This window comes from Gambusia affinis, linkage group LG13 (genome assembly GCF_019740435.1).
Source record: "Gambusia affinis linkage group LG13, SWU_Gaff_1.0, whole genome shotgun sequence".
Lineage (NCBI taxonomy): Eukaryota > Metazoa > Chordata > Actinopteri > Cyprinodontiformes > Poeciliidae > Gambusia > Gambusia affinis.
This window is the reverse complement of record NC_057880.1, coordinates 7,015,422-7,032,986: the sequence shown is the minus strand read 5'-3', so window position 1 is coordinate 7,032,986 and position 17,565 is coordinate 7,015,422. Positions and strand designations below refer to the sequence as shown.

Here is a 17,565-nt window from a genome sequence, read left to right as displayed (position 1 = left end):
TCACCTTGCAGAAACTACTTGTAAAAGGAGGTAATTGGAGTGTATGGTTTAAATGGCAGAAGGATGTAAATGTTGTTTTGAGTTGCTGGAAAAAGTTTAAATGCAATATTTTCTCATTTCTTGAAAGTTTACTAATGTGGTGCCAATTCACAGCTAATGTATCTTATACAACACAGGTCCAATTCATACACAGTTATATAGAACAATATGTGACTCCAAACGTGCTTCAGATTGATTCTATTTCAATTCCAGATTCAGTTCAGATTTTTTTTTTTAAATGCTAGTAATCAACGCTGGATGTTTTCAACTTTTTCTTTCTTATTCCCCCGCCCCCTTTAAAACACCAGGTGAATTCTCCCTCCAGCTCATCTTTGAAACTTGAGAGTTCGGCTCCTCTGTTCCCTCACATTCCCGCCCTTTTCGGTGTCCTGCATCTGCTCTACCAGGAGCTGCAGCTGGACGAGCTGCACAGGGCAAGAGCTTCATCACTGGTGTGTCTGCTGCAGCAGTTGGCCAGGTAGCCGCTATTTTATTTATTTTCCATTTTTAAGTTCTGTAAGTCATTAAACTTAGGAAAGGGAAGAAGAAACTGTCTTTCTGTAATTAAACAATGTTGGCATACTGACACGAGGCGCGTACAATTATCACTACAAACACAGCCTGTAGAACATGCTCATAAACTACATTGAACTTTCGCACACAGAAGGAAATGCGGAACGCAACTCATTGTTTTCAGTGAAACTTTGTGTGTAATCTAAGGCCCTTCAGTGGTTTGTGTGTTGGGAAATAAACTTTAACAGATTGCCAAGTGACCGCTGTTATTGGTGACCATGACAGTAAGAGAATAAGAGGAGTGGGAGAGTGAAGAGCTCTTTACAGTAATTGTTCTACATTGTTAGTATGTGGGTTGCATACAAGTATGCTGACATTTTTTTTAATGCTTTCTGTACTTTATTAACTGGCTAAGCAAATGATAACTCTGATTGCTTTGTATTATCATTTAAAAAAATAGTTTATCTTCTTTGTTTGAGTTGAATTGTTTTGCCATGTGTTGTTGTTTTTTTGTTTTTTTTATACTGTCATATTCACAGTAGTTTCATGAGTTTAAATCACATCCTCAGCCTCACTTTCCTCTGGAAATGTAACATTTCATTAAGGCAGTTTGGTAAATTAACAAGGAGACAGGCTACTGTATAGGAGAAATGTTTTTACCGCTTTGTAAACACTTTGAGTCCAAAGATAGATTCTGTCATACTGGTTGTTTTCTTGACACAAATTCTGCCAGTCAAGGAAGGAAGTTTCAGTTTTCAGATGAACTTTTCACAGATGCAGCCACAGGGCAGATTTACTCGGTGGGCTTCTAGTTTTATTTTGAAACTACTATATTCAGAATCATGTTGTGAATCATGCGTTTGGCCCAAATTGTCTAAATATCCATTAGTGGTGAGTTTGGGAGGGGGGCAGATTGTTCTGCTATTATAACCTTTGAGTGAAAATGGCCCCAGTTTCATGGTGGTAACTCCAAAAAATACAGGAACTATGTCACCTGATTGCTTTTGTTTTAAAACACAAAAGTAACAACTATTATTACTGTTAATAAAATAATCTAACATAGATTTTATATGGGTGTAATGCAACTATCTATAATGTCTTTATTTTTATTTTAAATGCAGACCAATTAAAAATGCTGTACACCTGCAAAATTTAGTTGCACTTCTCAAGTTCTTATGGTCGGAATATTGAAGTGGATTCTTTTCTTCACTGTGAGTGTGTGAGGGTCTCCTAATGGACTCACAGTGTTAGTCCACACAACAGAACATACAAAAGACTTTTAATATCATGATATCAGATGATCATTCTTGACATTTTCATTTAAAATTTTATGAGTTTATATATAGTACATACAACAAAATGCATGGTTGTTATAGTGAGATAATTTATACTAGACTGGAAGACGAGTAAAACTAATAACTTCTGGTAAAAATTAACCCAATAAAGGGTAGAGAAGGTTTTCACTTTAGATTGAAGTGTTGTCATGTTGAATCTGGGATGAAGGGAAAAGGAGGACAATTTCCTCCTACTTAAGTTGAAGAATCTATATGCTTATTTATTTATTTTTTTTTCAGTCTAATTTGGGCTTTATCTATCTTTCTTTAGGCTCGATGTGTCACTTTCAAACATTTTAGCCTACTTCATGTTGTCAGACAAATTTTAGGTCAGGTGTGGGTAGAAAAACTGAACCACGTTTGTGTAGTGCTAGGTTGGTTTGAGTAGCTTGTTTCCTCTAAAATTTCATTTTTGTATTTACTCAAATTGCATTTGTTTAATAATCTGAAGCATTAAATGAGGAAAAGCAAGGAGTAAAAGCAGGGCAGCTTGGATTCTGTCATTTCCCTTTGATTAAAGCAAAGGACCATTTCCATTATTAATAATTCATAGCTTAGAAGTTCATGTCTACCTTGCAATAGTTTTTTTTACTAGTGTCTGCTGCACAGCGAGGCAATAAACTGAAAAGTCATTAGAGCTATTCTAGAAATATCCCGACATTCTCAAATAGCTTCTGTGACATTTAACTTGTTTAGGGCTGCAATTGCCGCAAGATGGAGCAAAAGTAATTAAGAACCATGAACCACTGCTATTGACCTGCAAACCAAGAGCTGAGAGCTTTTTTTTTCTGTTTCTTTTTTTAAAATGAAAATTTAAAAATATCTTCTTTACTGTATGTGACACCCTATATTTAGATAAGATCAGATGAGAAACAAAGTCATAGTTTTGGTCTACAAAAGGTTACAAAGACATTTTTAAGGCTTTGGGTTTCCAGTCAACCACCACTTTCCTACACAATTCCACTTGATTCTCATCTCTATTCTCTGCTCTATCTAGGCTCTCTCCCATTGACTTTGATTTCTCAAGTTGAATTTCGACCAAGGCAATCAGGTTGCGAACGACGATGTTGTTCGCAACCTACAGGCAGTTGTGTTTAGTAATGGCAGCGGAGGAAGTAAATATTTGTTTCTCAGTAGCTGAGAGTCCAGGTCTGGTTTTTACCAGGCTGACATTGTAAGCACAATTATCTAAAAATGGACAAAACTGCAAACAGTGGTCAACAATGCATGTAGGGGTTTGCCAAAAAAATAAAAGAAGAAGAAGAAGAAATCCAGAACGTTATATAAGATACTAACACTGAGCAAAAAAAGGAAAAGGAGACTGAATGTCGAATATCACAAATGCTAGATGGCAGAAAGGAAACAAATGTACAAGGAGGCAAATACTTTTTCTCTGCACTCTATTTATGCGATTCATCGTTTGTTTGCAGAGACCTGCAGCTGGAGGAATATGTTGATCTGTACTGGAGAGACTACCCTTCACTAATTAGCTGCTATACGGAGAGCTGCATCATAGACCAGGGTAAGAGACTAAATGGGTTAATGTGATATTCAGGCAGGAAATGCACAAGACATGTAATTGTAAAGCAAAAAAAAAAAAAAAAAAACGGTTTTGATGCTCATAAAAGCCTAGAGAGCTCTTTGTATTTGTCCAGGTAATTCCAGTATAAACATATTATTTCCATAGCGTGTGTATCCAATTAAAGGTTCAATTTCATTGCTTGTCTGGTAATTGTTGTTTACCAGCAATGGCTGAACATTTTTTCTCTTCCCCATTGCCTTGAGCTTTGACTGGCCCACTCTTTGTTCTCAGCTGTGATTGGTCAGATGCACCGCCCGTCCTTCCTCAGCTCTGATCCACCATGTGTGTTCAACTGGCTCAGTAGCTGCTTGAGAGGGGAGGAAAGCCCCCCATTTCCTTACCTGCCTGGCGTCTGTCAGAGGACCAAGCTGCTGGTTCTGGTATAACCACACTTCCTGTATTTGAATGTTTTTAAGCCATTGTTCCTTGTATGTGTATATATGTATGTGTGTGTATATATATATATATAAAATTAAATTAGAATTATTTAGATTTCAGTTATTTGCCTTTTTCTATTCTTAATAAAAACATATAATGTTTAGGATAAATGTTTTTTATTAATGCTAAACATTATGACGCTGTGGGAGCCATATTGATCCCTTACAAATGTTCTTAATAAAAATTTCTTAAAAATGCTGCATGTTTACTCACAGTGCAATTTTGATGCTTATTCTTATATATATATATATATATATATTAGTAAGGGGGCCTATCATCGTTTATTTTAAAAGTTGAATAAATAGTGTGAATTTTAAATTTTTCTGGTGTTTCAGCTTGAAACGTATAGCTAAATAATGTAACTCCAATACATAAGCAAAGTGGAAACATTCTGTCAGAAGGTCCTATATTTGTTTAATTTATTCCAAAATTTCCCAAATAACACACAAAAACGCATTTTATTATGTTTCCTCTCAACCCTGAACATTGACATTTTGTAAACATGTGCAGTCATGTTGAAAAGAGCTGACAAAACTAGCTAAATGTTTTTCTCACTGTAATATCACCAATGTTGTTGCTTTTTACGTAAAAGTAACTTCTTTTGCGTCTCTTTTTGACAGAGTTATGCTCTGTACGTCATTGGAGATGATAATGCTACGTCGACAAATGTATGGAAGTACCTCCTGAAGCTCTCAGCAGGTATGTTTCACTGTTTATTTTTATACCAGATGTTGGGGTTTTGCAGCAGCAGAGCACCAATCAGCCAGCCACTGGTTAAAATAGCCGAGTGGGTTGGTTTTTCTCATTCCTTTTGTTTTGAGCTTAGACGAAGGAACAGAAGTTTTGATGCATGAATCAAACAAAATTTCCGCAAATGGGTTTCAATGTGTTGCAGTTCGGTTTCCTATACTGTCTTAAAAAGTTTAGAATTAATTTTACATTTTTTCATGTGAGGATTGACGTGAATAAAAGAACAGCCAGGCCTTTTATTTTTAAAATTAAAATTCTTACATTTATTATAACATTGGTTAGTTTACCATAATGCAACTTGAGTTTTTGACCAGATTATTGATAATTTAGATTTTTTTAATTGTTGACGGAGAACCTAAAGACAAACACACACTAATTCAGAAACATACAGCGGTCCAGATTCTTCCAACAAGATTTTAAACGGGATCGGTGATAATCTCTCAAAAACATAATTTCTTTGCTGTAGATTAATGAAGTTTGTGGAAAAGCTCAGAGTAAAAGAATGAATAAATTCAGCTGATCTGAATCAGTCCTGATCCTGAAACCACAGCAAAATGATCGTCTACCACTCTGCTGAGCATCCAGTATTCAGATTTGAGGAACAAACGAGAAATTAAACCCAAGCAGGTTAATGTTTGGTAAAAAGCGTTAAGAATGTCCTAAAATCGTTGCTGGAACAATGTTTAAATTCGAATGTGGAAAAGTGTAGCATTTTGAAGTGCAACATGTGGAGGAACCCTGTATAGCTCTTGGAAAGAAATTAATCTTCCCGTTTGTTTTTACACCATCCATTATCAAGTAAATGTAGCTCAGCACACCATTTTCATTATTTTTGTCTGTACAACTTCTGTTTTTGTTTAATTCATAAATATAGTCTATTACTTGCTCTACCATTGTTACAAGCCTGTGTTTTTGAATCCTGCTTGAACTTGTAAGTGTAACACCTGTGTGCAGTGGTGTTTTATAAATACAAATCTGCTTTTTTAAAGCATTTTGTATTAAATAATAGGTCATGTTAAGACGACTACTCATAAGAATAAAATTAAAAGTGCTTTTATCCTGTATATAAACCCAGGAAGCAGCAGAGTGGAAGTTTTAAGGGACCATGGTGACTTTTGGCTGTTTGTATTTCTTTATATAGAACCAGTTTAGTACAGGATGTTGCAGCACTGGGACCACTTCAATGGGAGAATCTTAGTTGTTTTCCTGACAAATGAAATCCCTCACTAAACCTTTTATAAAACATTTAATAAAATGATTTGTCTGTTTGAAGCTGTAACAGCGTCAAAGGCTTAGTTACCAGAGACTCTGTCCTCTTTGGATGCATTATTCTGTGTTCACTAGCTGAGTTATTTTCTCTTTCACGCTTTAGGGGAAAAGTTGCATAATTTATGTTACGCATTAGAAACCAACAAAAATGCACAAATCTTCTGGTCATGATGAATTTTCTGAAGAAATATCCCTGAAACTTAAACTTCTGTGTACTTTTTAAATTGCCCGAAACACCACTTGGACAGCTTGTTTCTCGTGGTGTAATCATTTATCGACAAGTCACCCATATTAACCGTCAGCCCCACTGTGCTCTGCTTCAGAGTCAGATTATTACACAGTCTCCTGCTTTTCGTCCTTCTTTGTTGTCCCCTCACGTTAAAGCCCACTAGAGCTCCTTGGTGGCAGTTATTTGATCCGCCATTTTTCTTCTGTCACAGAATTTAGCCTTGAGCCTGTGAGTGATGAGAAAACCTTAGTTTTTCTCCTGCCAGCATTAAGACTTCATTTTTGCGTGGAACAGATTCCTTGTTACAAAAAAAAGAAAAACACAATTTACTCATCCTGTATTTAAAGGGACAGTATTATGTAAAATCTACTTATTTTATTCCCTCATCTAAAACATACCTGGAGTGTTGCCTTGGTTCTTTCACGAATGTTTGAGAAATCCTATAATCTCCCATGGCAACCGTTCACCTGTGGAAACGCCTGAGTGGTCCTTTGAGACACAGCTCCTTCAGACTAGCCAGCCGCAATTAGCAAACGCTTGCTGAACTCGTTATATAAACTGCGTTTCAGTTCAACGCTGGTAAAGACGTTGTTAAATGGTTAATGGGGGAGTGATGTTGTGATGACATCCTGAAGGCCGAGTTTCAGAAAGAGCAGGAGTTTCTAAAGAGACAGAGGCCCAATTTCAAGGTGTTAAATTAAAAACTAACATTTCTTTTAAATCATATTTGATATATATGGGATTTTCATAATAACTGAAGTTAAGAGAGTTACTTACAATGTGCATGGATAATACATAATATTGGCACTTTCACTCTTAATCTAAGTTTGCTTTATGCCAAATTTTAGTAGCAAATTTAAAGAAATTCAGGAAAACTTTAGAATACCTTATGCTATAATTCTAACTCATAAATAAGGCTTCATTTATGGAAGTTGAGATATTGCTTGCATTTTGGTGCTGTTTGCTGTGTTTAATGTCTGTCTTTATCATTCTAGGCCAGAAATCCCGTGTTAGTGAGTCAAACTCCAGAAGGTAAAATAAGCGGAAAATTTTTTTTTGTAAATTCAAAGATTTTGTACAACTATCTACAGACATTTTGTTTGTGTTTAAAAACTCTGTCATCAAATCATGAGTGAAATCATTGATCATTTTTCTCACAAAGTTCTTCTGTGCTTTGTTTTTCCAGGCAGAGCAGTGTGAAGGTCAGGTTTTCCAGTGAGAGTCTAGCTGAGCAGCTGGTGGTGTGGCTCGCCTCTCAGGGTACGAGCAGCGTATCATTTTCCTCCCATTGAACACAACACTGCCTCACAACAATTGATGCTTTGACACTTGCAATGAAGCTAAAGTCAACAAATTGACTTTCGCAGCCAAATCAGATATGTTATTTAGATAAGTGAACAATTGTGGGGTATGTAGCCAATCAAACTTTACTGGTAGAGACCTACTCTTGCAAGCATGTAATACAAAGGTTAAATACAGGCAATTGTACATAAAACGTTAAAATATGAACTATAGAGGAGAAATTGTGGGAAAAGTACAAATAAAAACTTATGAAGATATGATAATGCCATAAGAAAAACAATAAACTATCTGATAAGTGGTAAAATATTTTGCTACAATAAAAATTTAAGGTAAACAATAGCTAGTAACAAAAGAAAACACACATATTTAGTTCAGTTTGACATTTATCATACCAGGTTTTATTCATTTGAGATTCAATTTAAAAAATATAATTAAAACAAGTACATGAAAGGGAGTTAGGGTGAGGGTAGTACTCATAATTTGGATTTGAATGCACTCAGTAAAATTAGTTGCGTTCCAGACGCTCTGCTACTCATTACTTTTAAAGAAGGGGAATGGGAAAACAGGCTCAGTTTCATTGCCATTATCCTAAACCAAAAGCAGCAACTAATCCTGAGATTAAAAACATAAACCTCCTGTACTTTATGTAAATACAAACTGGCAGAGGAGTAAAAAAGAGAGCGCTTCGTCATGAACCTCAGTGAAGCGTGAGGGAAATCCACCATATGGAGACGTTGAGAAGACACATGAACTCAAAAACATTCCCGCTGGCCATCGCCAATGAAAAGGCGGCTGCATATCTGTATTTTCAAACTTAAAAACCGAGTTTCTGTTGCAGCTTTTTCGCAAGACTCTCAACATCTGTTTTAAAAGAGGGAATCATTTAAGGTTCTTGGAAATTTATAGAAGTTAAATTCTTCCAGTTCAGTTCCCTCTAAGGTGGTTACTGAGGTTACAGTTTGTAAAATTTATTCTTAAATCAAATGTTTTTTTTGTTTTTTTTTTACTGCCTCTGAAGGACTCGTTGTCCGTGATAAAAGTTGGGTTAGGTTTCTCTCTCCTTGTGGGTCTGGACCAGTTACTAAAACTTCTGTTTTCTGCTCATTAACATCATTTTAACAGCACTTGGTCCATGTTTTAAAATGCATAATCTGTCTTTATGGTTGCTTTTAAACTCTAAATAACCAAAGTTATTCACCCCTGCCTTCCCACTGCTGCAGGCTTCACCCTGAAGGATTTGGAGTCGGTCCCGTTCGGAGTGGCTTTGCCCATTAGAGAGGCAATTTATCGATGTCGCGAGCAGCCGTCCTCTGATTGGCCAGAGGAAGTCTGTCTGCTGATTGGCCGACAGGACCTGACCAAGCAAGCTCACAAGATGACCCTGGCAAAAAGCAAAGCTGTAAGTAGAGATTCCTGAAATCAGGATGCAGCCATCTTTAGTGGAATCCAGTTTTACTTTTATTCTGTTAATGGCTTACAATATTATAGATAACTGTATTCTCTTTAAATCTACATGTTTAAAGCCCTAAAAACTACCAAAAAAAATGCCAATCAGGCATGCCTTTGGTATCCTTGCTTTTGGCAAAGGTATTGCCAAAAGGAAGGATATTGCTTTGATTTTACGTTATCTGGATTTTAAGATTGTAAACCACAACTTGTCACTTTGTTGCAAACTCATCAGTTAACAATGCTACAGAGACGAAAAATCTGGGCACAACAAAATTGCCCGTGAAGTGCAAAACTTTCCTATTACCCTGATCTATGAAAACATTTGGCATAGTTGGATGCAGATGTACTAATACCAGCAGCAGTGGCCGCCTTTATCTTCTGAAAGGCCAGTGCTCACAGCTTCCTCTGTCTCTTCAGAAAGATTTTCACTTCTAAGTGTTTTCAGTCTGTAGGATCAGGATTCTCCTTGGTCCCTCCTGCATCCTCAGAAGCAGACGAGGAGGAGGATGGCATGTCGGACATAATTCATGAGGTAACTGGTTTGTGGGTCGTTTTTTTCCTGACTGAAATATTTTTGCTTCCTTTCGTTTGTCTAGACATTATCTTCCATAATTCAGATTGATTCTGCCAGACTTTGAGTCTTCTGCTGTAACCTGCTGTTTATAGTTGTCACCTGCTATGGTCACTATTGCTATTATAAGAGCTGGAGGGTTAAGGTGAAATATTTTGTCTCTTCATTTCTCTCCCTCAGGTTACAGGACTGATCTGGAGTCAAGATTTAAGGATCCAGGAAGTCAGAAGGCTCCTCCAGAGCTCAAGGCCGGTCCGGGTTAGTGTTGTACAACAACCTGAAGTTTCAGACCACGAGTACATAGAGGAGAAAGAAAACAAGTAAGCACAGTTTGTATGTGTTGATAAAATAATGTATGATCTAAAACAGACGCTTAATTGGAAGAAAATATTGAGCATGCAGCAACTTTTAAAGGGACGCGAAGCACCCTGTATGTTTTGGTTTCTGCTTTGTATGTACCACACGCCTAAAGATGTTTGACATTTGATCTGTTTTATTTTATGCGATTTGGTTTTTGTGTTTGTGTGACATTTAAAATTTTTTTGGAATCTTTTTGCCTTACTGTTTTGTCTGCTTTAGACTTCTGCAGTTGTGCCAGAGGACGATGGCTCTTCCGGTTGGCAGAGGCCTCTTCACGCTTTTTTCCTACCATCCTGTACCAACCGAACCGTTGCCTTTACCAAAACTCAACCTTACAGGTTATTGTTACAATTGCATTAATGTTTTTACCTCAGTGTTTAGTGCTTTCAAGATTTTATTGATTTATTTTTTGATATCTGGAATTTTCTTAACAAGAAAACTTACAAATAGAAACCCCCCCCAAAAAAAGAACAGGTTGATTTAATTGAGTACAATATCATTAACTTTTATTTTGCAATGCTGTCTGCTTTGTGTTTCTCTGCTCCAGGCCGTGCTCCTCCCAGGAACGGTATGGTAGACCTCAACAGTGGGAACATTGATGTTCCTCCCAACATGACCAATTGGCCCAGTTTCCATAATGGAGTTGCAGCGGGACTTAAAATAGCTCCCGCTTCACAGGTTGGCTTAAAGCTTCAAGCCTCATGTCTGCTTTCATGTGAACATGTATTTTTTAAAAGTTTAGTAAGAACTGCTTCCAAATCTTTTGCTTTACCATCACATTTGGAAAGTTCATCTTTAGGCAACCGCAATATGGCTGCACATAAAACCTAGCAGAAGTTGCAGATATAAACTATTTATTTGTTTCTCTTGCTTCTTTTGCATGTTCCTTTCTTTTCAAACATTTTTTTTAGTCTTTAAATGCAGAAAATGTAGAAATGCATCAACTTGTATTACTAGTAGCATTATTTCAAGATCTGATCTCCTACACGAGACGAATTAAATAGAGCATAGATGAGCTGAATTGAATAGTAGCTGCAGCAATAATTCAGGTTGATTATGTTACAACTACTGATGTGTAGTTTAGTGCGCACCCATTATTTTTGTTGAATAAAATGTTGACTTCTAAACAAGAAACGTAACACTCAAAAATAGTTTCTATTCTTTTATTTTTTTAAAGAGAATACGTTTGTTGCAAGAACAAAATCCCATATTTACAGAGATATTTGTTTACTGTTGTGTGTGTGTTCTTTACAAGCGTAAGCAGGAGAGCAGCAGACGTCTGCTACTAAACTGATTGTTGTTTCAATGATCGAAGAGGCATTTTTAGGTCACGTGAATTTACTTATGGGAAATCTTTGAGAAGTGATGGTATTTATCACCTTCTTGAAGGAGCCTCCTAGTTCTCGGCTGAATATTTTAACTAATAGACCTTAATTAATAGAACTAACAGCTCTATTAAGTATCATGGGGCTAGTGAATCGGGTTTAGATTTGGTCTTTTGCATAAAAAAATATGCTGATTCTTTTCTACTCGTCAATACAGAAAACCTTTTTTCTTCTACAAACAAGTCTCATTATGTTTGTTTCTCGTCTTAAGGTGGACTCGGCATGGATCGCATACAACAAGCCGAAGAGCCCTGAGCTGGCTAACGAGTACGCAGGCTTTCTAATGGCCCTCGGCCTCAACGGACACCTCACCAAGCTGGCTACGCTCAACATACATGACTACCTCACCAAGGTTTGCACAAAGAGAGTTCAACAGTTTTTTTTTTTGTTCATTTTGTAGCGTAAATCCCACCAACATTCCCCGATTGAAATATGCAGATTGATGCTCATGAATATCCTCGGTTTAACTTAGCGGTTGCTCTAAACGACCGCTGCGCCAGTAATTTACAGAACACAGTAAACACGCCGACTTACGTGGAATTTAGTACACAGAGACGATGCTCCCCTTTGCTTTGATTTGCTTGCTCTCACACACAACAACATTTGCTCACCTCTCTTGAGATGAGCGCAAACGAGAACTGTAAACTTGCATCAAAGCCCCACAGCTAGTCAAAGTGAAACTCTGGCTTCTGAGAAATTTAGAAATAAGACGATTCTTTCCCACTTTCAGTGGAGAAAAACAGGATGCTGCACGTCAAAACTTATTTATTTTTTTGTTCTTTCTTTTGCCTAAATAATAAAAAGTCACCACAGAGAAATGAATAAAGACAAACAGGAACCACTGCGACCATTCAGCAGTTAAGATTCGTTTTCATGTTGATTCAGATTGTGAAATTAAGTTGTAGTTGTCAATGTGCATCCCCGGTGACTCACTTACGAAAATATGCAGTGTAAGAAGGTCCACTCAAAGATTGCACATGCAACTTACAAGTAGCTCTGACTGTAAGCTGCAATGTTCATTCTGGTTTTGAAGTGAAATTTAAATTGGAAGCAATTTATATATTTTTTCTTTTTCATAAAGGTTATTTTACTGACTGCATGAAAATATAATATCATTGGTGAATACCTATAGTACTGATTAATGGAAATAAAGTAATCCTATTTTATAATAAATTTTAAATTGAAAAGCGTGTAAACCCAATCAGGAAGTTCTCACAGTATCCTTTTACTTATTCACAAACAGCTCAACCCAGCAGTGTGAATGAAAGTTGTGAACAAGGTCGACAGCGGAGCGTTTTCGTCGGTGGTGGTTTTCTTCTGGTTTCAACTTTCGCTGTAGAAGAGAAATTACGCCGCTATGCAAACGAACAGTTTGTCAGAATTGTGCATGGCTGTGGTTTTAAAGAGAATTTCGAGTCGCGCTCACGACCAATCAGATCGTTAATCCCCAGGCTTCAGCTGCGTTTTGACAAACATGGAGTCAACAATGCAACCAAATAAATAGGGGTACATTTTACACACTCAAACTTTATTGGTAGTAATGAGAGGCTTTAAAGATTTCAGAAATACTAAGCAGTTAAATTATCTCATTTTTAAAGCATTCTGATAAATGTTGTCCACATAAACCATAATAGAATTTAGGTAAAGCAGCTTACCTTACAAAATGCACTTAAAAAAAGACATAATTTCATTAGTATCAGTATAAAAATGAAACAGCGGTGAAGTACATAAGGCAAGGACACAAGTAAGAATTTTATTTCTGTATATTTTTATTTGTGGCATAGAGCAAAAAAATTGACCATATTGAAAACTATTTAATATAAACTTGATGCATGCTGTCATTGTTGTCTGGACATCCACTGTAGAAAATGACCCAAATCCATAGTCGTTCAAACATTTTTGCTGTTGTGTTACATGTGGCACCATTAAGCAGGATTCTGTAAAGAGTTAATAACCACAGGCTCCTTACGCTACCACTCCCTCTCTTCCTTGCCCTTTGTCTGTACTTATCTCTTTTTATTCCTTGAGTCAATTTTCTTCTGTTCTTCCTTCCATTGTCCTGCTTCCTTAGTGTCCTACGTCCTGTCTTTGTTTCTTTTGTTACGTACTACCATTTTTTCCTTCCTGTCCTTTCTTTATTCCACCTTTTCCTTTTGTGTCCCGTCTCCATTCCGACTGTCTACCTCCAGTGCTTCCTGCTTTCCAGTTTGGTTTTTGCTGGTGCCTTTATGTAAACCAGGGTCACTGCAGCAACGTATGCCGCAAATTAATAGCAAACCTGTTCACTTTTTATTTTCAACCATAAAGTCTCGAAAAGAATGGAGTGCTTACATTTACATAAAATTGATCATTAATTGGAAACAAACTGATTTATGACACGTTTTCTGTACTGCATGTGAGAATGTTAAGGGAAACGGCGTCTGTAGTTATTTTTTTGTGATTACCTGTCAACAGTGAGACTGAAACATTTTTCATTCCCCGTTTCTGACAGGGACATGAGATGACCAGCATTGGACTCCTGCTGGGCGTTTCTTCTGCCAAACTGGGCACCATGGACATGTCAATCACCCGACTGCTCAGTATTCACATTCCTGCTTTGCTCCCTCCCACCTCCACTGAGCTGGACGTGCCACACAATGTTCAGGTCCGTGCATTGTAGACACGAATGTTATTTTTGGGCGAATCAAAATCTAAAAATACCACAAGGTTTTATTTATTTATTTATTTTTTTCTACTTAGCACCCGGCACAAAAACTGCACTAAAATAATTTTTAAATGTCACCGTCTGTCCTGCAGGTTGCTGCTGTCATTGGTATCGGTCTGGTGTACCAGGGAACGGGACACAGACACAACGCGGAAGTCCTGCTGTCTGAGATTGGTTTGTGTCGTTTTCTTCTGTAAAAGATGAACGGTTAACAAAAAAAAATGATTTTAAACCTTTTCTGCCTCTGTTGAAATGTAAAATTTGTAATTGTCCCAGTATTTACACTTTTGGTTTTGAAAGTAAAACATGCGTAGCCTGTGGCAAATACAGTCATGTGGGAAAATTGTGGGAACTGAAAATAAAGCCTTTTTATATTTTGTGTAAAATGGAATTAGAAAATGCAGTTTTTTTCAAGGAAGTTGTTGGGGAAACCCCCACGCTCATTCCTGCACGAAATGGATGTCCAAAGGGCTTAGTATATAGCAAAAAGAAATGGACCTAAAACCGACCCTTGGGGCCTCCCACAGATCAGAACAGCAGAGTGTGACATGGCGTGGTTTATACAGACACAGAAACTTTTATTTCAAAGGTCAACTAATCTAAAATATCCAAGAGATAATCTCCATCTAGTGGTTCTCAGTTGTTTCCTGTCATGCAACATCAATATTAAGTTATTGCAGCTCTTTTTATTGTTTTAATTCCTAAAATTCAGTTTACGAACTCAGTTTGTAACATTTAGTCTGTATGATACTCAAAAAAATAAAAAAAGTTCACATGATTCACTGGGACTTGCATTTTTTTAGTTGAAACACAGTAACACTCAGAACCTGTCATCTTTATCAACTTATTCTTCGCAAAAATGTTAGATAGATTTTCTTATATTTTTATGCAAAATTTGCGCTACTGTCGCAAATTTTGTAGCCTACAAAGTACTGCTCTAAGCTTTGCTTTATTTCGATTAAGATAATAAACGGTGTCAATGTCAGCTGAAAAGTCTAACAAAACTAGAACAGATGTCACTGCTTCACTTTTGACAAAAGCTGACCTGGTTTTTATCAAAAAATTCAAATCGTTCATTCATTTATTCAGCTTTGAATTTTTTGTACCTTATCCGTGTTGTTTATTGCTTCTGTGGCCGTGACATTGTCTGTTTATACGACAGTGAATTTAAACTAATAAAGTCTTGCATGTGTTCTTAAAGGCCGACCTCCAGGTCCAGAGATGGAGTACTGCACTGACAGGGAGTCCTATTCACTCGCAGCAGGACTCGCACTTGGCATGGTTTGTCTTGGGGTGAGTGACCCAAATAAAAGCACGAAGTTTGTGATACAAATGGCAACAGGAAAACATTTGTAGGTGTAGATTTCCTTGACTTTATATAACTGTTACTATTGTTTTCTTTTCGAGGCCAAATCTTGGTTTTACTGCAGGTTTATGCAAAGTATTAGTAATATTGTTTCTGTAGTTTTGTGCTTAAATGTTTCTTTTACAAGTTTTTGGAATGCAGTTGTTTCAGAAACACTCACCATCTTCAGCAATGGCAATTTTTGTTTGCTATTAAGCTGTTTTCTCTACTGTTTATGATTTTCCTAAAAAAAAAAAAAAAAAATCTAATTATACATCTTGCAGAGATACTTCAATGTGTGAGTCCATTTAAATGTTTTTTTTAAATTTTTTTATTATTATTGATTCCCCTAATCATTTGTTTTCTTCTCTCTCTCTCATTTCCTCTGCGTTTTTCAGCACGGCAGCAACCTGATCGGAATGACGGACCTCAACGTTCCCGAACAGTTGTACCAGTACATGGTCGGGGGCCATCGGAGAGCTCAGGCCGGGGCCAGCAGGGAAAGGCACAAGTCTCCCAGCTATCAGATCAAGGTAGACGCAAACACAGAATCGAAAGGTGTTACAGAATGCAAAAAAGAAATTGCAGATTGCAGTGCCGTAAAAATGGCAAGGAAAATGAGGTTTCCTCACATGCCAAAATGTTTCAGAAAGAACATGGAAGCGGTGCTGTAATAGAGACTGCTGTCGTTAGATTATTCATTCGAATAACTGTCTTCTCAGGAGGGTGACACAATAAATGTAGACGTGACGTGTCCAGGAGCCACGCTGGCCCTCGCCATGATCTACCTGAAGACCAACAACAGGTAAGATGAGTTTTCATGAGGTTTTAATCTTCGTATTCAAACCCCTACACATATTATCCTACCTTACCTGTGAATCCCCGCAGCTCCTCCAGAGGTACCATGAACCACATGGCTCCTCTGGTTGATGCTTTCTTTCTAGGTCACAAGTGTCAAACTCCAGTCCTGGAGAGCCACTGCCCTGCAACTTTTAGATGTGCCTCTGCTGCACCACACCTGACTAGAATAATTAGGTCATTAGCAAGGCTCTGGAGAACTGAGCTACACAAGGAGGAGGTAATTGAGCCATTTCATCCCAGTGTTTTGTACTTGTGGCACATCTAAAAACTGCAGGACAGCGGCCCTTGAGGACTGGAGTTTGAGACCCCGGATCTAGGTGGACGGCCATGTGATCAAAGGTTTGCAGTTGTCCTGCAGCGTTGTCCTGATAATCAGCTGTTCTCTGTCAGATATTCATAGCTTGCGGACATTATTGTATTATCTAGGGATGCATTACAAATTCTAAGTGGGCATTTGTGCACATATTGTAGATTTGTGCACACCATGTTTTTAAATCTGTGCAAATAATATAGAACTACTTTATTAAATCGAGCTATTTCTAATCCATGTGAAGCGCAGTGCATGATAACCTGACGACAGAAGAAAACTCTTCCACCTCCCAGCTGTGTAGTTGGTCAAGGGGTTCCTAATTTCGTCAGCGCTCGCCCAACTTTGTCTGCCTGTTAGCGGAGAAGGTGTTGAGGCAGGGTATTAACACTCCCTTTTCTCATCCCGGTTCTGTCCTTTAGGTCGATTGCTGATTGGCTGAAACCTCCAGATACTTGGTTTCTGCTGGACTTCATTAAGCCAGAGTTTCTGCTGCTGAGGGTTAGTTTGATGCCAGCTGTGTCTCTTCGCTCGTGAGTCGGATGATATTTTTCCCACCTCTCCTAGATCTGATGTACTTGCTTCTCTCCTCCACCAGACTCTTGCACGGTGCATTATCATGTGGGATGAAATCCTGCCAAACACAGAGTGGGTTAAGAGTAATATACCCCAGGTGAGAAAATGCACAGTTGCTGGCATTACTGATTGTTCCTGTGGTGTTGTATTCTTGTGGAGCTCACAGGAAGTTGCTATAACACGCATCCCTAAAATCACACTGGTTAGCTTTGAGTGTATTTTACGGGACAAAACTTTTTCCAGAGCAAACATTAAGGATAATTATTTATACAGAATGTCACCATTCAAAAGTCTAAAGCCAGAGAATGCAGTATCTGTGGTAGAATTAGACATCCCGATGAGGTGAAAGTAGAGAAAACAGCTTGAATGTGTCAGTGCTACATGTTTTCCTTCCAGAAAATTTTTTCTGTTTTTACTTTACTAACCTCAAAAAGTTTCGTTAGGATCCCTCTCTTTTCAGCAGTTTAAGACAGTTTAAGACTTTATTTTCTGCTTTGAGACATCCCAGCCTTTTCCGCCTTTAGAGAGTGTTGTAATCAAGCAGCTAACCG

The 17,565-nt window shown here is 37.6% G+C and overlaps 1 protein-coding gene across 7 annotated transcripts in view; it reads left to right on the top strand.

Moving 5' to 3' along the window:
* Nucleotides 1–17,565, top strand: part of anapc1 (anaphase promoting complex subunit 1) — a 56,399-nt gene that overhangs the window by 15,927 nt on the left and 22,907 nt on the right. For all 7 annotated transcript variants that reach the window (XM_044136388.1, XM_044136390.1, XM_044136389.1 and 4 more), the window contains exons 22-40: nucleotides 348–517; nucleotides 3,317–3,408; nucleotides 3,700–3,848; nucleotides 4,527–4,605; nucleotides 7,150–7,186; nucleotides 7,341–7,414; nucleotides 8,677–8,855; nucleotides 9,351–9,437; nucleotides 9,657–9,796; nucleotides 10,056–10,174; nucleotides 10,384–10,514; nucleotides 11,433–11,573; nucleotides 13,713–13,865; nucleotides 14,018–14,099; nucleotides 15,127–15,218; nucleotides 15,669–15,803; nucleotides 15,993–16,075; nucleotides 16,861–16,939; nucleotides 17,037–17,111. In XM_044136388.1, coding sequence (XP_043992323.1) covers nucleotides 348–517; nucleotides 3,317–3,408; nucleotides 3,700–3,848; nucleotides 4,527–4,605; nucleotides 7,150–7,186; nucleotides 7,341–7,414; nucleotides 8,677–8,855; nucleotides 9,351–9,437; nucleotides 9,657–9,796; nucleotides 10,056–10,174; nucleotides 10,384–10,514; nucleotides 11,433–11,573; nucleotides 13,713–13,865; nucleotides 14,018–14,099; nucleotides 15,127–15,218; nucleotides 15,669–15,803; nucleotides 15,993–16,075; nucleotides 16,861–16,939; nucleotides 17,037–17,111 — 2,097 coding nt within the window. The remainder of the gene's footprint in view (nucleotides 1–347; nucleotides 518–3,316; nucleotides 3,409–3,699; nucleotides 3,849–4,526; nucleotides 4,606–7,149; nucleotides 7,187–7,340; nucleotides 7,415–8,676; nucleotides 8,856–9,350; nucleotides 9,438–9,656; nucleotides 9,797–10,055; nucleotides 10,175–10,383; nucleotides 10,515–11,432; nucleotides 11,574–13,712; nucleotides 13,866–14,017; nucleotides 14,100–15,126; nucleotides 15,219–15,668; nucleotides 15,804–15,992; nucleotides 16,076–16,860; nucleotides 16,940–17,036; nucleotides 17,112–17,565) is intronic.